Source organism: Gavia stellata, chromosome 7 (assembly GCF_030936135.1).
Source record: "Gavia stellata isolate bGavSte3 chromosome 7, bGavSte3.hap2, whole genome shotgun sequence".
NCBI lineage: Eukaryota > Metazoa > Chordata > Aves > Gaviiformes > Gaviidae > Gavia > Gavia stellata.
The window spans coordinates 7,692,776-7,714,213 of NC_082600.1; the positions used below are offsets into that span (position 1 = coordinate 7,692,776).

At 52.3% G+C, this 21,438-nt stretch overlaps 1 protein-coding gene across 1 annotated transcript; it reads left to right on the forward strand.

The window, feature by feature from the left end:
• The first annotated feature begins 498 nt into the window (after nt 1–498).
• Nucleotides 499–2,418, forward strand: SIX6 (SIX homeobox 6). Its single transcript, XM_059819734.1, has 2 exons — nt 499–1,070; nt 2,250–2,418. The coding sequence occupies exons 1-2, from the start codon at nt 499–501 to the stop codon at nt 2,416–2,418; spliced, it is 741 nt and encodes a 246-aa protein (XP_059675717.1).
• Nucleotides 2,419–21,438: the final 19,020 nt, after the last annotated feature.

Here is a 21,438-nt window from a genome sequence, read left to right on the forward strand (position 1 = left end):
GGAGGTGCTGCGGGCCGGCGGCGCGGGGCCTTCCGCCGTGATTGGCAGCGGCTGACAGTGAGTGGCAGCCCCGCCATGGAAACCCGGGAGCCAATCTGCCGAGCCCGGCAGCAAATCAGCCGCTCCCGCAGCAGCGCGGCGGCGGCGCGGAGCTGGGCTTGTGCCTTTTCTTTTTTCCTTTATTTTTTTTCCCCTTTTTTTTTTTCCCTTTTTTCCCTTCCCTCCCTCCCCCCACGCCCGCCCTCCCCCTGCTCCATCCTCCTCCGCCTCGCCCCTGCCCACCGCCCCCAGTCGCCGGAGCCGCCGAGCGCTCCCCATCGCCTCTCCGCCCTCCACCGTCCCTCCCGCGGCAGCTCCGCCGGCGCCGGAGGAGGCAGAAGCGGAGCGAGGGGCGGCCGCCGGGCCCGCTGCCCCCTTCCCCGCCGCGGGGGTGTGCGCGGCGGCGGCAGGCATCGCCGGGGGTGCGCGGAGCGCGGAGCGGAGCCCGGCGCCGCCTCCATGTTCCAGCTGCCCATCCTCAATTTCAGCCCGCAGCAGGTGGCCGGGGTATGCGAGACCCTGGAGGAGAGCGGGGACATCGAGCGCCTGGGGCGCTTCCTCTGGTCCCTGCCCGTGGCCCCCGCGGCCTGCGAGGCCCTGAACAAGAACGAGTCGGTGCTGAGAGCCCGGGCCATCGTCGCCTTCCACACGGGGAACTACCGGGAGCTCTACCACATCCTGGAGAACCACAAGTTCACCAAGGAGTCCCACGCCAAACTGCAAGCCCTCTGGCTGGAAGCGCATTACCAGGAGGCGGAGAAGCTGCGGGGCCGACCCCTGGGGCCGGTGGACAAGTACCGGGTGAGGAAGAAGTTCCCGCTGCCCCGCACCATCTGGGACGGCGAGCAGAAGACACATTGCTTCAAGGAGCGGACGAGGCATTTGCTGCGGGAGTGGTACCTGCAGGACCCTTACCCCAACCCCAGCAAAAAGCGGGAACTGGCTCAGGCCACGGGACTTACCCCCACGCAAGTGGGCAACTGGTTCAAAAACCGCAGGCAAAGGGACAGGGCAGCAGCCGCTAAGAACAGGTAAGGTGCTGCCCGCCCCGTCGGGGCACAGGGCCCCCGCTCAGGGAGGCCTCGCCGCCGCCCGCCGAGGCCGGGGGCTGGGGGGGCCGGTGCGAGGCTGCCGGCGGAGGCAGCGCGGCCCCGGCGCTGCGGCGAGCCCCGCCTCGGGGGACGGGGAAACGCGGCCGGGAAGTTTCTCCTTGGGAAATGCAGCGAGATAAAGTAGGAGCAGCGGGAAAACCCTACGGCTATCTGCTTATTTACTTAGTTTTAACAGGGGAGGGTCCCCGCCCGGGCTCCCCCTTGGCCGCTCCTCGGGGAGCGGGAGAGAGACGGCCCGGGCGCGGCGGCTGGCGAAGCTGCCGTGACCCCGGCAGGACCTGGCGGTGGAAGGGCCGTATCCAGCGGAGAGAAACCCCCCGTCAAAGTTTTGCCCGGACACATAGATACCTATCTCACAGGTATCCGCCTGGAGCAGAGCCGGCAATGCCCCTCTGCGGACCCCGCTCGTGTGCGAGAGCCGCCTTGCCCCAAACCTCCGCCGGCCCCAGCCAGGAGCGTTTCTTGGGATAATTGTCTCATTTCTCTCCTCCTCTCCTTTTTGTCTTTCGTCTGCAAGAACAAAATCGCGGCTCTAAACGCGCGGTGTTACCCCGACGCGAGCGGCACAAGCAGACGCCCCGGGAAGCGGGGCCGGGAGCAGGGTCCCCCCGTTGTCCCCTCTCCAGGAGCCGGGGGGGGGGTTGTGGTGGTGGTTCCACTTGTCACCCCGCAGCCCCGACGGCCACTGCGCGCAGCCGGGGGGCCGCACGTCGGGGGAATGCGTGCTGTCCCCCGCAGCCCCTCTCCATCGGCTGGGAGGGAAGATGTAAGGCCTGCTGGAGGGGAACCGCCGCCCGGGAGATGCTACAGGGAATGACCGACCCCTCGGATGAGTCCCGGTTTGGGGCCAGGCGGCGGAGGGCGGGGGACAGCCGCCCCCCGAGTGTGCCGGCCGAGGAGCGGGGCTGGCCCTGGGCAGAGCGCCCAGTCTCTCGGGCAGAGCCGCCGGACTGGGATAACCGGTGTGAGCTGGAGGTGGGGGCAGCGGCGTGGGGGTGCCGGTCGGGGGAGTCCCTGGGGGGAAAGCGGGGGGCTGTCGGGGGGTCCCCGGGGCGCGGAGGGCCGGGCGGTGATGCTGTGTGTGCCGGTTCCTTGCAGGCTACAGCAGCAGGTCCTAACGCAGGGCTCGGTGCGCTCGCTGCAAGCGGAGGAGGAGAGCGGCGGGGAGGCGGTGGGGGCCGCCTCCAGCCCCGCAGCCAGCCTCTCCAGCAAAGCGGCCACCTCCGCCATCTCCATCACATCCAGCGACAGTGAATGTGACATCTGACACCACCGCCATGACAAACCGGGGGGAGCGGGAGGCCGAGCTAACCGGTGCCTGCTCGCCTGCCGACACGGCCGGAGCAGCGGGGCTTGCAATCGCCCGGCCGCGCTCGCCAAAGCCGGGGGGGTACGGGGCGCTCCCCAGCCACACGCCGCCCGCCCGCGCCTCCCGCCCAGCCCCGCGGCAGACTGCATTAAAAAACGTGATAAAAATCGTTGTCGCCTTTATTTCGAAGGATTTGCAGAATTGATGCCTAAAAAAAAAAATAATAAAAATTAAAGAAAGCCCACAAACCGTTTAAACAAAAAACAAAAACCAACAAAACAAACGGAATGCCAAGTTGCAAAATGTCTGGGCGCCTGCCCTTACCCCGCGGGGGTGTTTCATGTTGAAAAGACGCTGTTCTTTTGGTTGGGTTTTGCTTTACTTTAAAGGGTTTTTATATATATATATAAAATATGTTTATTTACTTATTTAAGGGATTGCTATGGTAGATTTTTTCTATTATTATTATTATTAATTATTATTATTTTTGGCTTGTTCTCTATGTGCACAGGTGACTTGTAGAGCATGTGCAGGACGAAACTGTATGAAGCAGCCTAAAACCATAATAAAATATTTGGTGAACGACCCTCGCATCTGCTTTGAAATGACGGTGTCGGTCTCAAGCCCGCCAGTTTACGCAGAGCAGATCTCCGAGGCCACGGGTATTTCAGCATCAGCTGGGCAAGAACCGAAATAGCCGGGTCCCCGGGCCCGGGGGTGATGTCTTTGCAGGGCAGGGAGCCGGGGGGAGCCGGGGGGAGCGGGGCCGGGGCTGGCGGAGGATGCGGGTGCTCGGGGAAGGGAGGGAGAAGGCATCGCCGCAGCTTCTCCTCTCCCAGGGGCTGAGGCTTTTGGGATTATCGGAGGCGAATTTTCGGACGGGGACGAGCAAAAAGGAAGGGAAAAAAAAAAAAGGGGGGAGGGGGGAGATAAATGGTCGGGGGCAGCCCAGCCGGGGAAGCCAAGCTTCCTCCCTCACCTGTCAAACGCAAAGATGGGGAGTTAACGGCCCTCCGTGGCCGGGAAGGACCGGATCGGGGGAGAAATAACCCCAAATCCCGGTCCCTGCGGCGTGCCAGGGGCTGTCCCCCCCACCCGCCTCCCTCGCTCTGTTTTGCGGCCGTTTTGCTGTAAGAGCCCAAACGCCGGGTCTAAGCAGCGAGCTAAGCTTTTTCCCCCAGCAGAAGGATTTTATATTATACAATTTGACATTGATCTTTAAATCGCCTGAGCTGTGCTTTTTTTGTCTGCTCGGTCTCACCGCGTTTACTTCCCTGTCCTCAGAGAGCTGCTCCCCGGTAAGCTGATTGCTCGGCTCGTTTTATTTAGCAGGCGAAGGCTTGCACCGGGGGCAGCCGGGCAGCGCTCACCCGCGGCGGCTGCGAGAAACGCCCCAGCTCCGCCCGGCTCCAGCTCCGCTGCCCCGGCACGGGGCGGCCGGGGGGGCACAGGGGCCATTTCAGCCCCGCGGTACATTAATTCAGTCCCGCCGCCTTTTATCGGGAGGCATATTCCCGTCTCGGCAGTGCCTTTCCCCTCTCTGCCTAAGTTTGCGCTTAAGGCGCGGGCACCGCCGGTGTCTAACTCCGCGTTTCATCCCCGCTGCCTGCGCCTTGGTTTTCCTTACAGACCACGACAGGGACGGGGCAGGTAGCAGGTTTTTATTAGCTGGTTTTTAAGTCCATCTACAAGGCACTGTTTCCCTGGCGGGGGGTAATTCCGGGTGTCGGAAGAGGCAAATAAGCTGTATTTTGCGAGTGCGGGAGGAGCTGGGGCGGGGAGCGGGGGCAGCGCGGGGCTTTCCAGCTCCCTTTGGGGGGCACCCACCTGCGGGAGGGGCCGGAGCCCACCTTGCACCCCAACCCTGCGCCAGGTTTGTTGCCTCTTAAACCCCACCGGGTTTGTCCCCGACAGAGCCGTGCAAGAGGAGCCCGGCTTTGCGGCTCAAACCTCAGACGCGGTGGGATTGCTGCCTTGGTTCTGGGGTTGGTGGGTTCGCTGGCGGGCAGCGCTTCCCAGCCACGGGTTTTGGGGGGAGCAAAAGCGGATTTCACCCCCAAAACGGAATCGGCTGAACCCCACCGCGTTCTTTCTTTCTTTCTTTCCCCGGGAAGCGGTGAAGCGGATTGCCACTTCTCCATTGGCTTCTGCGGGCAGCGTAGCTAGCGCTTGTCGTGGGGAACTAAACCTTTCGAAAAGGCATATAGAGAGGGGGAGAAGGGTATGAACACATACGCTCAGCCTCTGATAACGTGGAATTTCTTTCCAACTAAAAAAGCTGGAATTTGGACAATAGGCAGCGGCGTGAATATTATCCATTTCGACAACGGGTGTAAGTGGTTTAAAGGCTGCTGGATCTCCCGAGTGGGCTACGGAGGGACCCTCCCGCCGGTGCCCCGTGCCCCCCAGCCGCAGCGAGGGCACGAAACCGCGGCCGGGAGCGGAGCTCGCAGCCCCCCCGAGAGGAGCAGCCCCTCTCCCCGGCCTTGCTTGGGGCGGGGGGACCAGGAGAGCTGAGCAGCTCCCAGCCCCGCTTCTCCACCGCCGGAGCTCCGCAGGGGCCGGGGCCGCCTTTGGCTGTACCGGTAAGACCCACGGAAGAAAAAAAGCTTTTTTTTTTTTTTTTTTCCTTCTGCCCTTTCCCTTCCCGCATTGAAAAGGAATGCCCTTCCCCTGGCATTTTCACCATCTTTTTTTTTCTAAAGATCAGCCCAAGCCGTCGCCCTCGTCCCGCCTTCGGCTGTAATAATAATAATAATAATAATAATAATAATAATAATAATAATAATAATAATAATAATAATGGGAGAAAGGGGGAGCTTGTATTTACGTTAAACAAAACACTCAGAAAAGGGTCGCTAAAAAGTCTGCCTTGACCCCTCTCTCTCCGGTTTAACAAAGAAGGAAAATATTGTATCAAAAGTGAAGTGAATGGGGAGGGCGGAGAAGAGAAACAGCTTTTCCTCTATTCAGCTGGGGGGCGGGGGGGGGGGAAGAAATGTTTGAATATTTCCGTTTCTTTTGAGAAGCGGGGCAGCCCCGGGCAGGGCTGAATGGGAAAGTCTTGTAAGCGGGCTGGGAGGCTGTCAAAACGCTCAGAGTAATCACTGCTAATGAAGGGGTCTCCAACCCTCCCTGGGACAAAGGATGCTTACGAGTGCTCGCCGGGGCTGAATAGCTAATAAGTTTGCAAGGGGGAAAAATGAGTGAGCTGTCCGCAAATTGATTTTGCAAGAGCAAAAAAAAAAAAAAAAAAAAGGAAAGCAAAAGGCTTGCAGGTTGGGGAGAGCCTGGCCCCGGTGCAGCTGGGGACAGAAGGCCCACTTATCCGGGGCGCATTGTCCCAGCCCTGGTGCTGCAGAGGAGGGCTGCTGCTGTTTGCGGTGGAAACCGGCGTGGAGGGAAGGCTGGGGGATGGAGGAGCCTTGGAAAAGCCACACCGGCCTTTCCAGGCCGGGAGCGCTGCCCCAGCTGCTGCCTGGCACAGGCGGGTGCTCCCCGCACGCCAATCTTCGCGCTCCAGTTTGCATGAGCCTTGCAGTGCGCTCGTCCCGGCCCCATCCCGCAGCCCGATCCCACAGAAGGGAGCGACTGTTCCGTAATTATTCTGCCACCGCCTTTTGCCCCTCGTCTAACTACCGCATTTTCTTTGCAGAACGAAAAAAGGGTGGGTGCCTGGAAAGCTATTGAATATTTTGCAGCCACCAGCACCCTGCTTGGCTGGGAGGGCTCCCTTACAAAGGGTCTGCTTTGGCCTGCTGGCCTGGGAGCTGGCTGGTAGCAGAGGTTAGAGAAGAAGCTGGATTCACTGGGAAGAACCCTTGTGTGACAGGAAGATGGTGCATCTCATAGCTGGGGGAAGCATGAGAGTGAGCTGCGTTTTGGACCTTTCACGCATCCAATTAACGGCTTGGGAGGATCAGACTCTATCGCAGATCCAGTTACCCCTGGCTGATGCAGGGGTAATACCATGAGAGAGAGCGTAATACTCCCCCACGATGTCTGTACCTGCCTCTCAGCAATGCCGGGCACTGGCTTTTTTATATGCGTGTTATTTCTTTCTTTTCCAGGAGAAGATCCAAATGTGTTTGCTGGAGGGGAGGATGGAGGTGTGAGAAGCCAAAGGGCAAGGGCACTGTGGGGTGCAGAAGTTGCCAAACTTTGACCTGTCCTCTCCCCTGTCCGCTCCCCAAGGCCAGCCTGCAGCCCCAGCGCCCACAATGGAGCCTCAACCCTGGGCTGACCTTGGTGTGCCCCCCCCGAGGGGAACTCAGAGGGCGAGACCTAGCTGGGAATCAAGGGAAGGAACATGTCATTTTAGATCCCCTGAGGGATACAGCACTTTGCACTCTATCGGCATTTATTCTCTGCACAGGGGTGATGGATAAAGCCCTTGGATTTCTGTTCCCTTCTGTTTCAGGACAGGCTGCAAGACCCTCATCAAATGGCCAGAGGATGGCTCCTCTCCCTTCATCACTTGCTACATTCTATCTAAGCCCCCCCAAAATGCAGAAATTCCCTGGAGATCCCATTTTAATCCTGCTGCCTTCTGATCTGCGACGCAGACCTCTCCAGCACACACCTTCCCCATAAGAAATACAGTTTGGAGGAAAGTTTCCAGCTTCAAACCTTATAAAAGCAAAGTGGGTTCACATATTTGTCCCCTCTGGCTTTTCCCAGAGGTGGGGGAGAGGCACCATGGCTCCACAACCCTCCACACTTCATTACGTGTCTCCCTACACTTAGCAGAGCAGTACCTGGTGCCACTCCATCCCACTGGAGTCAGGCCCGGGGCATCAGCCCTCCCCACCGCTTCCACTGGTTCTGTCCCAGAAAGCTTGAAAATGGTGCCAATCACACAGTACTCCCCTCTCGCAGCCTCTTCTTGCGCTATATAAAGTAAAACCCAAGGGGCTTTTCTTGCATCTTGGGATCGCCCCATAGTGCTGACCTAAACCCACCCCTGTGGCCTTCCCCACCATGACCCATGCACATGGCATGGGTGGGACAGGGGCTGCGCCCTCCCCAGTTATTGCTGGGGGAAAAATATCTCTTCCCCAGTGATGCCAGAGGAGAGTCTTGGTGGGACCTCCAGGACTCGCACCCCACCGTGCCTATCCCAAGCCAAATAAAAATGGAGATGGTGTCAGACAAGACTGGGACCTTGCTGTCCCCAAAATCTGGATTTGCAGCTCAGCCTCAGACAACCAAGACAGCCTTGTTGGGAGGGTGTCCACATGGAGACCAGGCTCACAAGGTGGTCTCTCTCCCCCAACATGCCTTCATCCAGCATGGACTCCTGCCTGGAAAACATCCGGCGGGGTTTTAGCTCTTCATTGGCACAGTAGAGACCTGCCATGGACCAGGCAGCCACTTTGCCATGTCTGTGCTATTAAATGACATCTCCTGGCACTGCTGCCCACTGATAGCGTCCCTGCTCCATGATTTTCAGCCCTCTTACCCTCCAAAACAGGGTGGCTGTGTCCGTACTGCTGATGGGAAAGGCTCTGCAGCCCTATTGAGCCGTTCCCCAGGGACCATGTGGGACAGCTCTGCCTGGTCTGAGGCAATCCCCTGCCAGGGCCTCTTCTAACATTTTAATTGGATAAGTGACGAACCTCAGTGCCCTCATACGTTTTAATGTACAGATACAGCTGGACTAAATCACTTCAGATATCCTGAACAACCTAAAGGATTTAGACACATCTCTTTATTTCCATTTAAAGCTGTTCCTCCTGATACTTTTTTTTTTTTTTTTTTTGTTAGCAGTCTGATATAAAGCAAAGACGTGAAAAGAGAGGTTACCATAATCTAGTGGTAGGAGCAGAACAGGAGCATCCATTTGCCCTGAGCACCCGTGCCTTATTTGCACTAGTCTCAGAAGTTCAATCCTTCAAAATCCTTCAAAATCCTTCAAAACTTCACACAAGCTGCACGCAGGTGTCGGAGGGGAACCTCCAGGAGACACAGAGCCACTGCTGAGATCTGCATCTGCGTCCACACACACAGGTATTGATCAGCAGAACAAGCTTCTCAGCCTTTATTCGATAACTCCATAGTAACCCGCAATGACACACTATTTGGGGCTTCACTAGGACAAATGGGGAGTTTTATTCTAGCTCTACCTTCTCTTTTTCAAGACCAGTTGATGTCAATGGCGAGCTCTACAATGGGAGAGCAGCACATGATTTTTTTCAGCTGGAAGACTTTCGTTGTGTTGAATCTTTTTTCAATGACCATTAGTGGCTCCATTCCTCCCAGTTTTACCTACTGAAATACATGTGTTTCTTCGGAAGCAATTCTTGAAATGCTTTCATACCACGTAGTTGTAATACCAAGGTAGCTGAGGACAGAATGACAGCTCTTCTTCTGGAACATCACACTGTAGGATAATTCCCCATTACATGTACAGTGAAGCCAGCCACACATAGGGACACACAGATCCAGTGTTTTTCAGGCACTTCAGAGAAACACAAGGACACGCAACTGTTCTTCACGGAGCAAATTGCTGTGTCTATAAGCTGGGAAAAAAAGCCCTCTCGCAAACATCTCTGTCAGGACACTTATACTGGAAACCACTCTTCAGGCCAGGTTGTTTTTCAAGTCAATTTGAAGGCTTTGTGGGTTGTTCTTTAAAATTACCTTGGTTTGCAATCACTTTCTCATGTGCTTGCCCCTGTGCAGGTCGGCAGCCCGGTCCCTGGAGCCGCCGTGGGGACGGGTGTCCCCAGAGCTGGCATGAAGGAGGTTGATCTCCGCAGGTTGCCACCACGGTCAGTGGGATAGAGAAATTCTCACATAGGTGACTCAGAGCAGCTAATCCCACTCTAGTTACGCTGGTGCAGTAATCCAGCACTGTCAATCTGGCTCTGTTGCCCAGAGAGACGGTCCCACCCTCCTCCCCCTCCATCCTTAGCAGCAAGAAGATCTAGGCAGTTTTAACCAAGATCAGCTCTCTAATCAAGCTGACCGTCTGCGAAAGCTTGTCTCTGCCCATTGACCACACAGGTAGGTGAGACTCCCGAGGCCAAAGCTGAGTTTCTGTGAGTATTGTCCCCACTCAACCTGTGATCCTTTTTATCCCTTGACATCCCCAAGTGCTGAAGGAGCGATGCTAACCAATTTGGTTGTTAAGCTTAAACTGCTGGAGTATTTCCCAGCAGACTCGTTTGGTGGGTCACTCATGGGTCAGAAGTACTTTGGGGCTTCAGCAGTGGCATGTCTCTGGTGGGGAATGGCTCTTCAAGCAATACCAAACTCACACTGGTACCTGCGAGCACATAGTTCATGGCTCTTTGGCAGATCTGCTCACCCGGTTCCAACATTTTAAGCTGTTTTTCCTAGTAATATTTCATTTTATTACTATACAATGCTAATAATCATTCCTATTACAGTATTTTAGCTGGTCTCTGCCGTTTTCTTTTGGCTTTGCTTCTGCTGGAAACCCACTGTCTCCAGGAGCTGAGAGGCCAACAGACTCGTTTCTCTGTTCCAAAAGCTCTTCCCTGAAGAGCTGAGCCACAAGAACTCAGCTAAAAATCTTCTGTACGGTGGCACCCTTGGTGTTTGCAGGGTTTGATGGATATGGTTCTTCACCCTGGGCCCCCGCAGCGTTAGGTCCTGCCTTTCACCCATCCTTTATCACCCATTGACTTTCAAGTGTGTCATCCCAAAACTGTTTGTAGGACTAGGGCTTTAAACAGATGAAATATAAAAAGTTAAGGTTTGTAATGCAGCCTCAGAGTAAAGTGAATGAGCTGCTCTGTCTGTGCCTTGTTTTTTTAGAGACAAGTATTTGTTCTATTACTTATTGATGTTGCTAATTGCCATCTGAGGGTTTGGACGGGAAGGGGAGCCGGCTGAGTTGCTGGTCTTGGAGCCTTTCTGAGATAAATGAGCTCTGAGAAGTAAAGAATTTGCTGTAACAGTCCTGGAGTATGTGCCGCATTTTGCAAAGACACCCAGTGCTCTGCATCTCCTTGCAGAGAGAGAGCTGCCAGTGCTCAGCTCTTTTATTTAGGAAGCCACAAAAAAGAGCTGCTTTGTTTTAAAGTCTTGAATTTGAAAATGCTGACCCAAGAACTCAGGTTTGGGGCATGTTTGAAGGGAGCAAAAAATCCATGTTAAAACATTTTTTTAACATCTTTGATTTTGGAAAAACGAATTGAAATACTTTGTCTCAATGTGGTATCAAACTGCCTCAGCCAGGAAACCTCTGCTTTCCTGAATCACAGGCAGAAGTCTTCTCTCCCTCTCTCGTGCCCACACGTCACACATGTATACACACAGGGAGGGAGGAGAGGGAGGAGGATACGAGGGAGGGAGCTCTTAGTGTTCTGTATAAACTAAATGTCCATTAAGGAAATAAATGTGCTCAAAGAAAAAAAAAAAACATTGCATCCACATTAGACATTTAATAGGTTACTTCTTTACTTGTACAGTATACACCTTTTTATATAGCTGATATCTCTTGTATTGGAGCATGAACATTAACCTCCTACAATTCACCTTGGTTTGCAAACTGTAAGAATCAATTCACCTAAGATGGATGTTCACATCTAGTTAGCTTTCTGCATTATCTCAGCTGGAGAGGTCACTAAAAATAGTTGTATAGCACTTTAAATTTTCAACAGGGAGACTTTATTATCGTTTAGATCCATCATCGTTACTTTACCTACCATGGTTCTTCCAGCTGAAATAATGCACATAGCTAGTAGTGGCTAAGTGTTTTCAGAGTTCATGCACTGATGAGCAGGACAGCTTGGACAATATCTGAATTGCTAGCAACAGCAAACGGAGCAAGCTGCATGGACAGTGTGACACTGGTTCAGTAAATCCCCACTGCTTCAACTATTTCATCAAAAATGCCTTTTTTTTCTGCTCTTCCGCACTGCGGAAGCAGGACTGAGCTGTCACTGTGTGCTACCCTGATCCTGCAAACCGTTACCTTCGTGAGTAGCAGACCTCAGCCTCCCCCCTGGTCCCGCGGAAGTCAATGGGGCTATTTGTGCCAAGAAGCACTGGGGGGCTGCGGGGTCACATCTGCATTGTGCGAGACAGGGTGGCAGAAGAAAGGCTGTTCTTAACGGTGCTGCAGCATGATTTTCATTTGTTATCTTTATTACTTTTAACAATTTCCCGTGCTTTGTTAGGAGTAAGTCACCTTGCTGAGGCTCTCATGGCCTTCCAGGCATTAGAACTTGCTGTTCACATGTCACCTCTATATGTCACTGTACATACATATAGATGTAGACATACGTTTTGGCTGTTCAGTTCTGTTTGTGTTACTAGACTGACTCAGCCATTACGAGGTTTCTAAGTTTTACCTTCCACGTACACACACATAAGAGCACAGCGAGTGCCTTGGCCCAGGTGCTCACACTGGTATTGCTGATCCTGTTTGCATTTATAGCATATATTTATTTAAGCAATGGGGGCAAGGCTCAGAGAAGACATGAAATGCCTGGGAGCAACAGCAAAGTATCAGAAGACACAAAAAGCAATGGAGCAGACCAACTCCTTCATTACATTGCGAAGGAGGTGTAATTCATGAAATGCTTCTTTCATTTCTTCAATAAAATGGTATTAATTATTTGTTGCATAAATAAACACTCTTTCCTTCAGCATTAGCTGCTTGAGCTCTACATCGCATCTCGCTGCCAATTCATGCTAGACCCAAACACTTAAGATTAGCAGAAAGGTACCTGTTGACTTCAGTGTCTATTAGATCAGGTCTTGATACAACATGAAATTGCAGTTTTCAGGGGTTTAATCAACTGGCCATTAAAAACTTTGTAACAAGATGCACAACAAAGCCTAAGACAAATCTCTTTCCGCCCTTGCAATTCTTCATTGTAACTTCAGAAGAGGCTGTGTCCCCAGGCATTAAGAAAGTCCAGAGAGTACCTCACTGTCCCTCACTTCCTTGGAGCTTGATGAAATGGGCTACAGCTTTCCTACCGGAGGTAGAAGAAAACTGTGTTGTGGTGGGAATCAAAATGGATAGGTCTTTAGTCATGTCAAAACCAAAAGATGTTGACCCAGATTTCTCAGTCCAAGTGCTATATAAGTCAAATTTAAGTTAGCCATCAAGCAGAAGGTTGGGAACATTTTCAGCTGCCAACATCTTATTGAATGATGGAAGAAGTACGCACCTGTGGGTGTTGTGTGGTCATATTCCTGCCTCTCATTTCTGCATCAGAGAAACTTCAGGAACTGGTCCTAGAAAAATGAGCTGCCTGAATTTTTTATCCTGCAAATGTTTGTTCCCAAGGAGCGTCATTTAATGGGTGCTGTTCACACAAGTCAGGACTGATCATATCCAGCTGGGCTCTCCTAATACCCTGGGATGAAACCTCCAGGTTTCAAGGAAATTGATGGACCTTTAAGTCAGGGATACACCAGATTAACAAAGCTCTTAGTAAAAGTCAGCAAATGCAGAAGTCTGTAAACTGGGGGCTATATTGACAGGATGGATTAAACATGGCTTTTATGTCCACCAAGGATGAAGCACACAGACAACCTAGCATGACATACGCTCACAGAACAGCTTTGTCCCTGCCACAGCTGCAGCTCAAACTGCATCCCAGTGGCCTCTGCCATCCCTCCCAGGGCACTGGGATCTCTGCAGCACTGAGAGGTTAGAGGTGCGGACTCCAAAGCCAAGAGGAATTGGGACAAGTCTGAGGAACTTGAACAAAGTGCTTTAGTGTTTTCATGCTGGATCCTCTGCCCTGCAGTGACTGCCCGTTTGCTCATGACAAACCCTCCCTCAACCATGTGCTCTTTGCTTTAGCACCATTTCAGCCCCTGTGGTCCCCTCCTTTCTGCTTTTCCTCTTCCCCAGCCCTCTCCCATCACCCACCAAGAGCCCCTCTCCCTGTTACCTCTCCAGAGCTTATCTAATTTCCCCCCCAGGCTCACAAAAAAGACCTGGCATCAACGTGCTGCTGCCACACAGACCCCACTGCTAATGCTACATGCCACCTTCACATGCCCTGCTTGCCCTCGCTGCACCAAGCCTGAAGGTCAGTCTGACCTGACGGCAGCTAAAGAAGATGACAGAAAAGCGCAGAAGAACATCACAGTCCTGCGAGGCTCCCCTCCCAGAAGAGGATTTCTCTCCCACGAACCTCCCTTTGAATGGTGGAAACTTGTACCAACCACAGCATCTCGCATCTCAGCATACCTGAACATGGTGCTTATCATGCTCAGCACAATGAGTTCTTGTCTAGCTCATAGACACTCTGGTCACACAAACGATTACATCTTAACGGGTCGAGCTGTGTTAATTGTTGCAGCATTACCTGTCTTGAAGCTCTGCTTTGATCGTCTTTTTTTGCGTCATGTATAAGAAGAAAAACAAACAAACAAAGCGTTATTTATCTCCTGCTGTAATAATCACCCGTCTCTTAGAATCATATAAACCCATGAATGCTTCAATGTTAATTCAAGATTTTCCCTCCTCAATTATTAACAATTAAAGCACTAATTATTTTCAATATGGATGTCTTCTTGATGCAAAATACGCCAGCAAATACAAAGGCCACCACACATGGGAGGGATCCAGAGTTGATTAAAATGAGTTTGTAACTCACATTGGCCACACTCCATGCATAATGCATTTTAATTTTATGGGGTTTAGGGCTGCAGGTCAAAGATTTACCTACCTGGAGAAGAGCCTAATAGCACTGAAAGAAGCAGGGGGGATTTCAAAGGGAAGGAGAGATTCTCCTAATGGATTTTCAGTCTCTACCCTCACTCTGAAAAAATACTCTGGTTTCTGTGCTGTGTCTGAAAGGAGCGTTTCCACATTTAATTGCCAGCAAAGTGGTGGGCAAGCAAGGGTGGGACTGCAGACGCCCTGGTCCATGTTGGGTGCAGAGCCAGCTGAAGCCCTTAAGGTGGCCTTGGTGGAGCAGAGGGCTAGACCTGATAGTAAACAAGAAGTAGAGGAGCCAGTGCCGGGTGTATAGACCTTGATGGGCACTATAGCACATTCAGATTTATTTGCACCCCCATTTGCATCTATAGTCCTCTGGAAGCCCCTCTGAGTGTGCGTGGGGGCAGGGGTTAGCACCGACCCCCCGTGTCTGTGCGGCTGATTTCAGACCCCAAGGCCAAGCGTGCCATTTCTCCGGTAGCGTGAGCGGGTCCCCTGGCATCACCTCTGGGGCAAAAGCAGGTAAACTCAGGCTGAGGAGAGGAGGTGGTGCTGCAGCACACAAAAACCAGCCAGAGGGGACTGTCCCTTTGCCTTTTGGGAAGGGGCAGCAGCCTGGATTAGGGTTAAACGGATTTGTGCTTGCAGGACCCTGGGCCTCTAATTGGGTTTTTTTTTTTTAATTCCTGTAATCCTGGATGATTTGCAGCAGATGCTTCAAGATTACTGCCAGACCCAAAGGTGACTGCAGGAAGAAAACAGCCTGTGCCTGGCTGGCAGCAGCGTGACGGGCTGGGGGTGTCCCTGTGCCCGGGGGTTCTCCCCTTCCCCGCTGCTCCGAGGGGCCACAGCACCAGCAGGGATTGGTCTCAGCTGGGTTTTGGCCCTGCACCAGGATTTGGGGTGACTCGAAGTTGCTTTTGCCCTGCCAGCAGCCTGCAGCCACGGCGGGACGGAACCCATTTCCCAGGAGGCGGCTGATGGGAAAGACAAAACCATACGGAGTTGCCAGAGAGAATTTATTTTTCCTGCCTGCTCCCAAGCACGTGTGAAAATCCCCTGGGTGTTGGCAGAAACCCTTGCACCTGAAACACCAACGCCAGGCTGCGAACGTGCCCCACCAGCCGGCCGTGGCCTCGGCGGGTCCTGAAGGCGAGATCTCTCTGTGTAACCCATCAAAGGATGAGGCTTCAACTGCTGATGAATATAACACATTGAATATTGATAGGGACAAAATTTTTAGTAGGGTCTGTTGCAACAGCACAAGGGGTAATGGTTTTAAACTAAAAGAGGGTAGATTCAGGCTAGATATAAGGGAAAAAAAAAATATTATGAGGGTGGTGAAACACTGGAACAGGTTGCCCAGAGAGGTGGTAGATACCCCATCCCTGGAAACATTCAAGGTCAGGTTGGACAGGGCTCTGAGCAGCTTGATCTAGTCGAAGATGTCCCTGGTCATTGCAGGGGTGTTGGACTAGATGACCTTTAAAGGTCCCGTCCAACCCAAAGCATTCTGTGATTCTATGATAACCTGTTATACATGGGCTCAGTCTTGGCTTAGCACCATCCTGCAGCTTTTCTCCAGGGTGCTGCTGGAGTTGGGCAGCTCCTGCCCAGCTTTCACAGGAAAGACCAAGGGATGGTGTTGGCCAGAGAGACAGCAAGAGGCATGGAAAAGGAGGGAAATGAGTTTGGTCCATGCGGTAAGTGAAAATGAAGTTTCCTCTATATCAACTCAGGGAATTCCGAGGATATCTCAAAAAAACCCAGCCTATAACCACCTTCTGCACAATGTAAAAATTCATTTAAGATGATGCCCAAGAATACTTAGTGAAGTCCTTGGGTATTGTTGGCCCAACAGGACTCCTTGCTGCCCACTTGCCAGCTTTTCCTTCCTCTGTCTCTTTACAGCTCCAGGTAGGATGAGCTGTAACCTGTATTTGATCTTTGGGAAATGGTTGCCTAACCCAATACAAAATACTAGGAGCCTGGATCCAAAAGCAAACCTGTGTTTGTCTGTGGGTTCCAGCAATAATTTTGCAAGTCTCTAATGCTGCAACTTCAAGCAGCCATTTAGGCTAAAATCTCTTCTCTGATCTTAAATATTTAACAAATACCATACAAAGATATGTAATATCTGCAATATTCATAGTCTCAGCAGCAGGCTGAAAACACTTGGATTTGGCATGGGGTTATCTGAGGTTTTCCTTTGAAGACCAAGTAGATTTCCATTGCTTCTTTGTCATTGAACATCTCCATACAATATTAATTACATGTAACTGATAATTCATAGGCCGTTTGGGATAATATAATGGCCCAGAGATGGTTGGAGTAAGCAAAAACGTATCTTAAAGAGCTTAAACAAGATGTGGTGTACAGGCCGGCTTGTATGAGGCAAAGATAACTACGTTATTAATAATTACAAGCGCCAAGCCAGGAAAGCACTTAAGCACAATCTTATGCCCCATTGGCTTCCCAGGGCAGCCTCTTCATCAACACCTGGGAGACTTCTGCGTATACCAACACTCAGCGCTAGCCCAGGGTGCGCAGGAGCCGGGACCGTGGTGCCAGGGCTGCAACGACCCTCTCGCATGAAAGCTGCCGCACAGGTGGATGGCAGCGATGCTTTCCTCACGGGATGGGTATTGCTTCCTCCTTCGCTTGGAAAGGAAGAGGAGAGTTTATCTGGTAACGTTGACATTAAAGGTTTGGATAGAAAAGCTTACAGCCAGGTAGTTTTATCGCTGCTTGGCAAAGCCAGCTGCTTAGAGAGGCTTTGGGTCTGGCTATTTAAAGGCGCCGTTGATCCCCAGCCTACTCTGCGCCTACGAGTCTCCTCGGCTGAAAAAGAGTGAGACCTCAGACCTGCTGAGGGTGGCAGGGAGAAATGGGGTCCAGGCCACCCCCACTCCAGGAAAGCAGGAACGTGGGAGTGAGGACCAAAGGTGTATGTGGTGGTGTCGGCTACAAGAAGGAGACAGGGACGAGCAGAGCTATGTCTGGCTGTCCCCACGGGCAGTGCCATGCCCTGGAGCGGTCTCGGTGTCGAGGCAGGGCTCACCTAGCTGGCACCAAGTGACTGCATGGATCAGACACCCAAATACCCTCCTCACCCGTCCTGAGCCGCGCCACGGCTGGGCCAGACGAGGTGCTGGCAGGCACACAGCAGCAGCAGTGGGTCCCTGCGCACAGGCAGGGGTGTCTGCAGGGGAGCCCATGGCCAGGGCGAGGGCAGAAGGAGGAGCTGGAACTCTCAGGACTTTTTAAATTTTATTTTCTCCCAGACAGGTATACCTGCAGCAAAGTTCTGGATCAGGATCTGGGCTCCAGTTCCCACTTCAGGATGCCTTTAACCTGATTAAAGCTGCTCTCCCTAACTCAGCCCCTGGTTCCTGGCCGCACTCAGGAGCAAAAAGCTTAAATTTAGGGGGGATCTGGGGGGGACCCGTGCTTTGTGCCGGTGCCCCGCGCACAGCTGCCGGCACCCCTCCAGCCACCGCTTAGCCAAAATCCGAGTCTTTGAAAGAAAAGTAGACTCCTGTCTGTCCGGGTCCGGGTCCGGGTCCGGGTCCGGGTCTGGGTCCGGGTCCGGGTCAGGGTCGGGGTCCGGCCCCGGGTCCGGGTCGGGGTCGAGGTCGGGGTCCGGCCCTGGGTCCGGGTCGGGGTCGAGGTCGGGGTCCGGCCCCGGCCCGGTGCGGGCGGAGCGGGCGGCGGTGCCGGTGGAGCCCCCGCGGCGGCCCCGGCCCGGCCCTGGCGCGGAGCAACAGCTCCACCGTGTGCGGAGACGGGAGCGCGCCGGCGCTGCGGGCGGGGGGAGCCTGAGGACACCCGCCAGCTTCAGCCCCCCTTAGCCACATTTGGGCCTTTTCCGACTATTTAACTTTTTTTTTAAGTAAAAAAAAAAAAAGGCAAAACAAGAAAACCCCGCTGTTTCCAAAGGCATCTTCTTACCCGATTCTCAAGGAAGGACAGATTCATTATTGCAGGACTGGACAACCCAGGGCTTAATATTGCCAGAATTACAGCCTGCTGCATTGCATCTTGTTAGAGCCGGCAGTAATTCTGCGTGGGCTTGGTTGTTTGCTTTTACCCCACGTTTGAATGCTTGCTGAGGGATGCAGACTCTCACAGATTACCCTTTTTTGCTTCTTCCAAAAGGACAAGGTGACAGATTTGTCATTTTTTTGGTTTGACTTGCAATTTCTCCAAGGGCTGCAATCGTTCAACAGTCCCGCTGGAGTTTGCCTCTTGCCAGAACAGTCCAAACACAACAAACCACAAAGCCATATTTTGTGCTCACTCAAACATGCTTACTCAGTGTCCCATCCCATCCTTTTGACGGACTTCTCAGCTCAGTGCCAAGCATGGCCAGGACAGCGCTCACCCAGGGCAGCCTCAGAGCACTGTAGGGCTGGGTTTCTCACCCACAAAGCTTAGCAGGAGCTCCAGCAAACGCAAATGCTCCAGCTGGAGCAGACACAACCATGCCTGTGCGATGCCGGGGCATCGCTCCCGCTGACGGCCGTGACGGGGCAGCATTTGAGGCCACTGCTCCTGCTGGGGTGGGACCAGCTCTGGGCACACCCCAGGGACGATGTTTGTGGGGTAAGGGCTGGCAAACCTCGCCTCCCACTCTGGAGAATAAAAACATGGGACTGTGCTAGAGCTATATAAGAAGAAGGACCTTTGGGACCAAATAGGTTGTGTTCATTGTTCCCCACTCCCTGGGGTTTCTCTCTGGCTTTGCTGTCCTGTGAAAGGCAAACCTGCCTCACCTGGATACATCAGTCCTGAGTCCAGCTATGGGGTTATCTCTTACTAGTGTTTTTGGTAACTGCTGCCATTCCCCCCACCGCAACACACATCCCCTTGCTGCAGTTGTTTGCAGAGAGGGGAGTACATTTCTCTCCTTAGTGAGCTCTGCAGGTGTTTGCTGTCCGTTGCTGTCCTTCCCGATGAGGTCTGGTGGTCAAAGCCCCCGGGAAGGCAGTGGTGGGTGGCAGGGTTGAAGACTAACCCTTCCAGGCCAAATCCCTGACAAAACCCACATCGCACAGGCTTTACTCTTCCCTCTCCCCAGAGATGTCTCTGGCTGCAGCTGATGCCAAACCACCCCAGGAAAGCCCTAAATCCTGTGGGGTCTGAGCTCTGGTTGGAAAGCCCAGGTCTTCTGATGCCACCTTGTGGAAGCCTTGCTACCCTGCCATCACAGTGCCAGTGTCACCTTGGGGACAGGCGGTGGGCAGCAGGTTGGAGTGCTGATGCTGGGCAACATTTTGGGAAAGGATTGGGTGCAGCTGATCTCATTTAGGCTCAGCCACGCACAGAAAAGCTACTCTGGAGGGACGAGGATCATCCCAGCTGAGCAGCCAGGCAAGGGGAGTGCAGGACGATCCATTGGCAGTTGGACAGGATCAAGGTCCTCATTAAATGGTCTTTTCCGACCTTAATGATCCTGTGATTCTGTGAAATGCAATCACAGGTGCTTTCTCTCTGTAAAAGCCAGTCCAAGGAGGAGGAGCTGCACGTACCCACATTCACTGCAGCCTTAAGAGCTTCAAATGCTTTCCTCCCAGGAGAGCATCCTTGTCACCAGGCTACAAGCAGGAGGATACTGGATTTATTGGAGGATAGGAGGGGAACACCTTCCCTCCTGTTGAACCTGGACAACAGCAAAGTCAAGAATTTTCCTCTACTGTTGGTTCGCCAGGCTCATGCTTTACTGTCTCCAGTACGCAAAAATTTTTGGCTAACCTGGCAGATAAGTTAGTGTCTGAGTGGCACTTCTCTGAAAGACAGGCAGAGCTTTTCCCAGCCATCACACAGCATCAGACATCCCCCAGATCACAAAATCGGTACAATCTGTGTCTTAAATCTTTCTGAATATCTTGCTTTAAGCCTATATACCCTGATGACATGCAGCTCAGTATTTCAGCTCGTATCAGTATCTTCTGATAACCAATACAAGCATCTTCATGTAATTTTTAATTTGGAAAGTATGGGCAATGAACAAGTATCTTTAAAATCTGAAAATAAATAGGAAGATGATGTATTTTTGTGTGTTTTCTTGTATTTAAGTTTGTCTTCCCCTTAAGTTGACATGGTCTGGCTTATAGTTTAGAAACCACAATAGCTTCAAGAACTAGAAACCACAATAACTTCAAGAACAGCAAAAGCTGCAAATTAAATTACCATAAATCAAGTGCCCACATCAAATACAGCCAGTGGGACCTGGCTGATTTACATCCAAGTTGTATTTCAGGATATCGGGTCTTTCAAGGTACTCTTGCAAACTCGCATTACTACCTGGGGTACTTTGGAGGAGTACAACACACAGAGGAGGTCAGAAGCAAAATAGTGCTTGTTTTCCAGATGCAGAACTGGAAACCCAGCAGCATGATTGCTGCTTTGGGAGGGGAGTCCCAAGGATGCCGCTCTGCCATTTGCATGGTTGAAAAAGGGATTTATTGAGAGAATGAGGAAATACCTGCTAAATTCTGTCCTTTACCATAAACCTGCAACTTGTTGGATAATAACAAGTGCGAAATCCCACGGAAGAAGACATAACCCACACCAAGACAAAAGCTGTGAAAATGTGACCCTCTGAAAAGTCAGGCTAGGATTTCTTTTTTTAGCAGAGTCCGTTTGCAGCTTGGTATAAATGTTATCACTTGAACACCCCTTGTTTTGTACCAGTGGGATCACATTTGAAAAGGCATGGCATGGTCTCATGTTTTCCTTTCCTTTAAAAACCTTTAGGATTAAACCACAAATGGTATTTTCATATGAAATCCAGCTCCTCTGCCCAACAGACTGAATAGATGGGCAGTAATATAACGTTCCTTCCCAGGTTTGATGGAAACATGTCTACATTCATAAATTTAAACATCTGGCTCCATTGCAAAGTAGGTCAGAGCTCATCTGTCAAAGAAGGATTTGTCAGAGAGACGGGAAATTGTATTTTCTCCCTCCTGTCTCATTTGTGCGGCAGCAAAATAAGAGCAGCCGTTCCCTCTGTAGGCGCTGGGAGGTGGTGGCTGTCCCCCGAGGGTGTAAATGTTCCTCTGCAGTGGAATTAAAGTGTGAGCAGTCCCTCTGCCACTGGTCCTGTACAGCTCCCTTTTAGGTGACACTCATCAGATTGGTCTGTGATGCCACACCAGTCGCACCAGTCCAATCCAGCACACAGACCTGCTGCCCTAACCCTTGGCAGGCCAACGGGAAGAAGAGAACATGGGAGAAAGTCTGTATACCAGCGAGTGCTGTGGCTGCTGCTGGGTGTCTGCAAATGCTCTGCGGGCAAAGCTATCACCCCA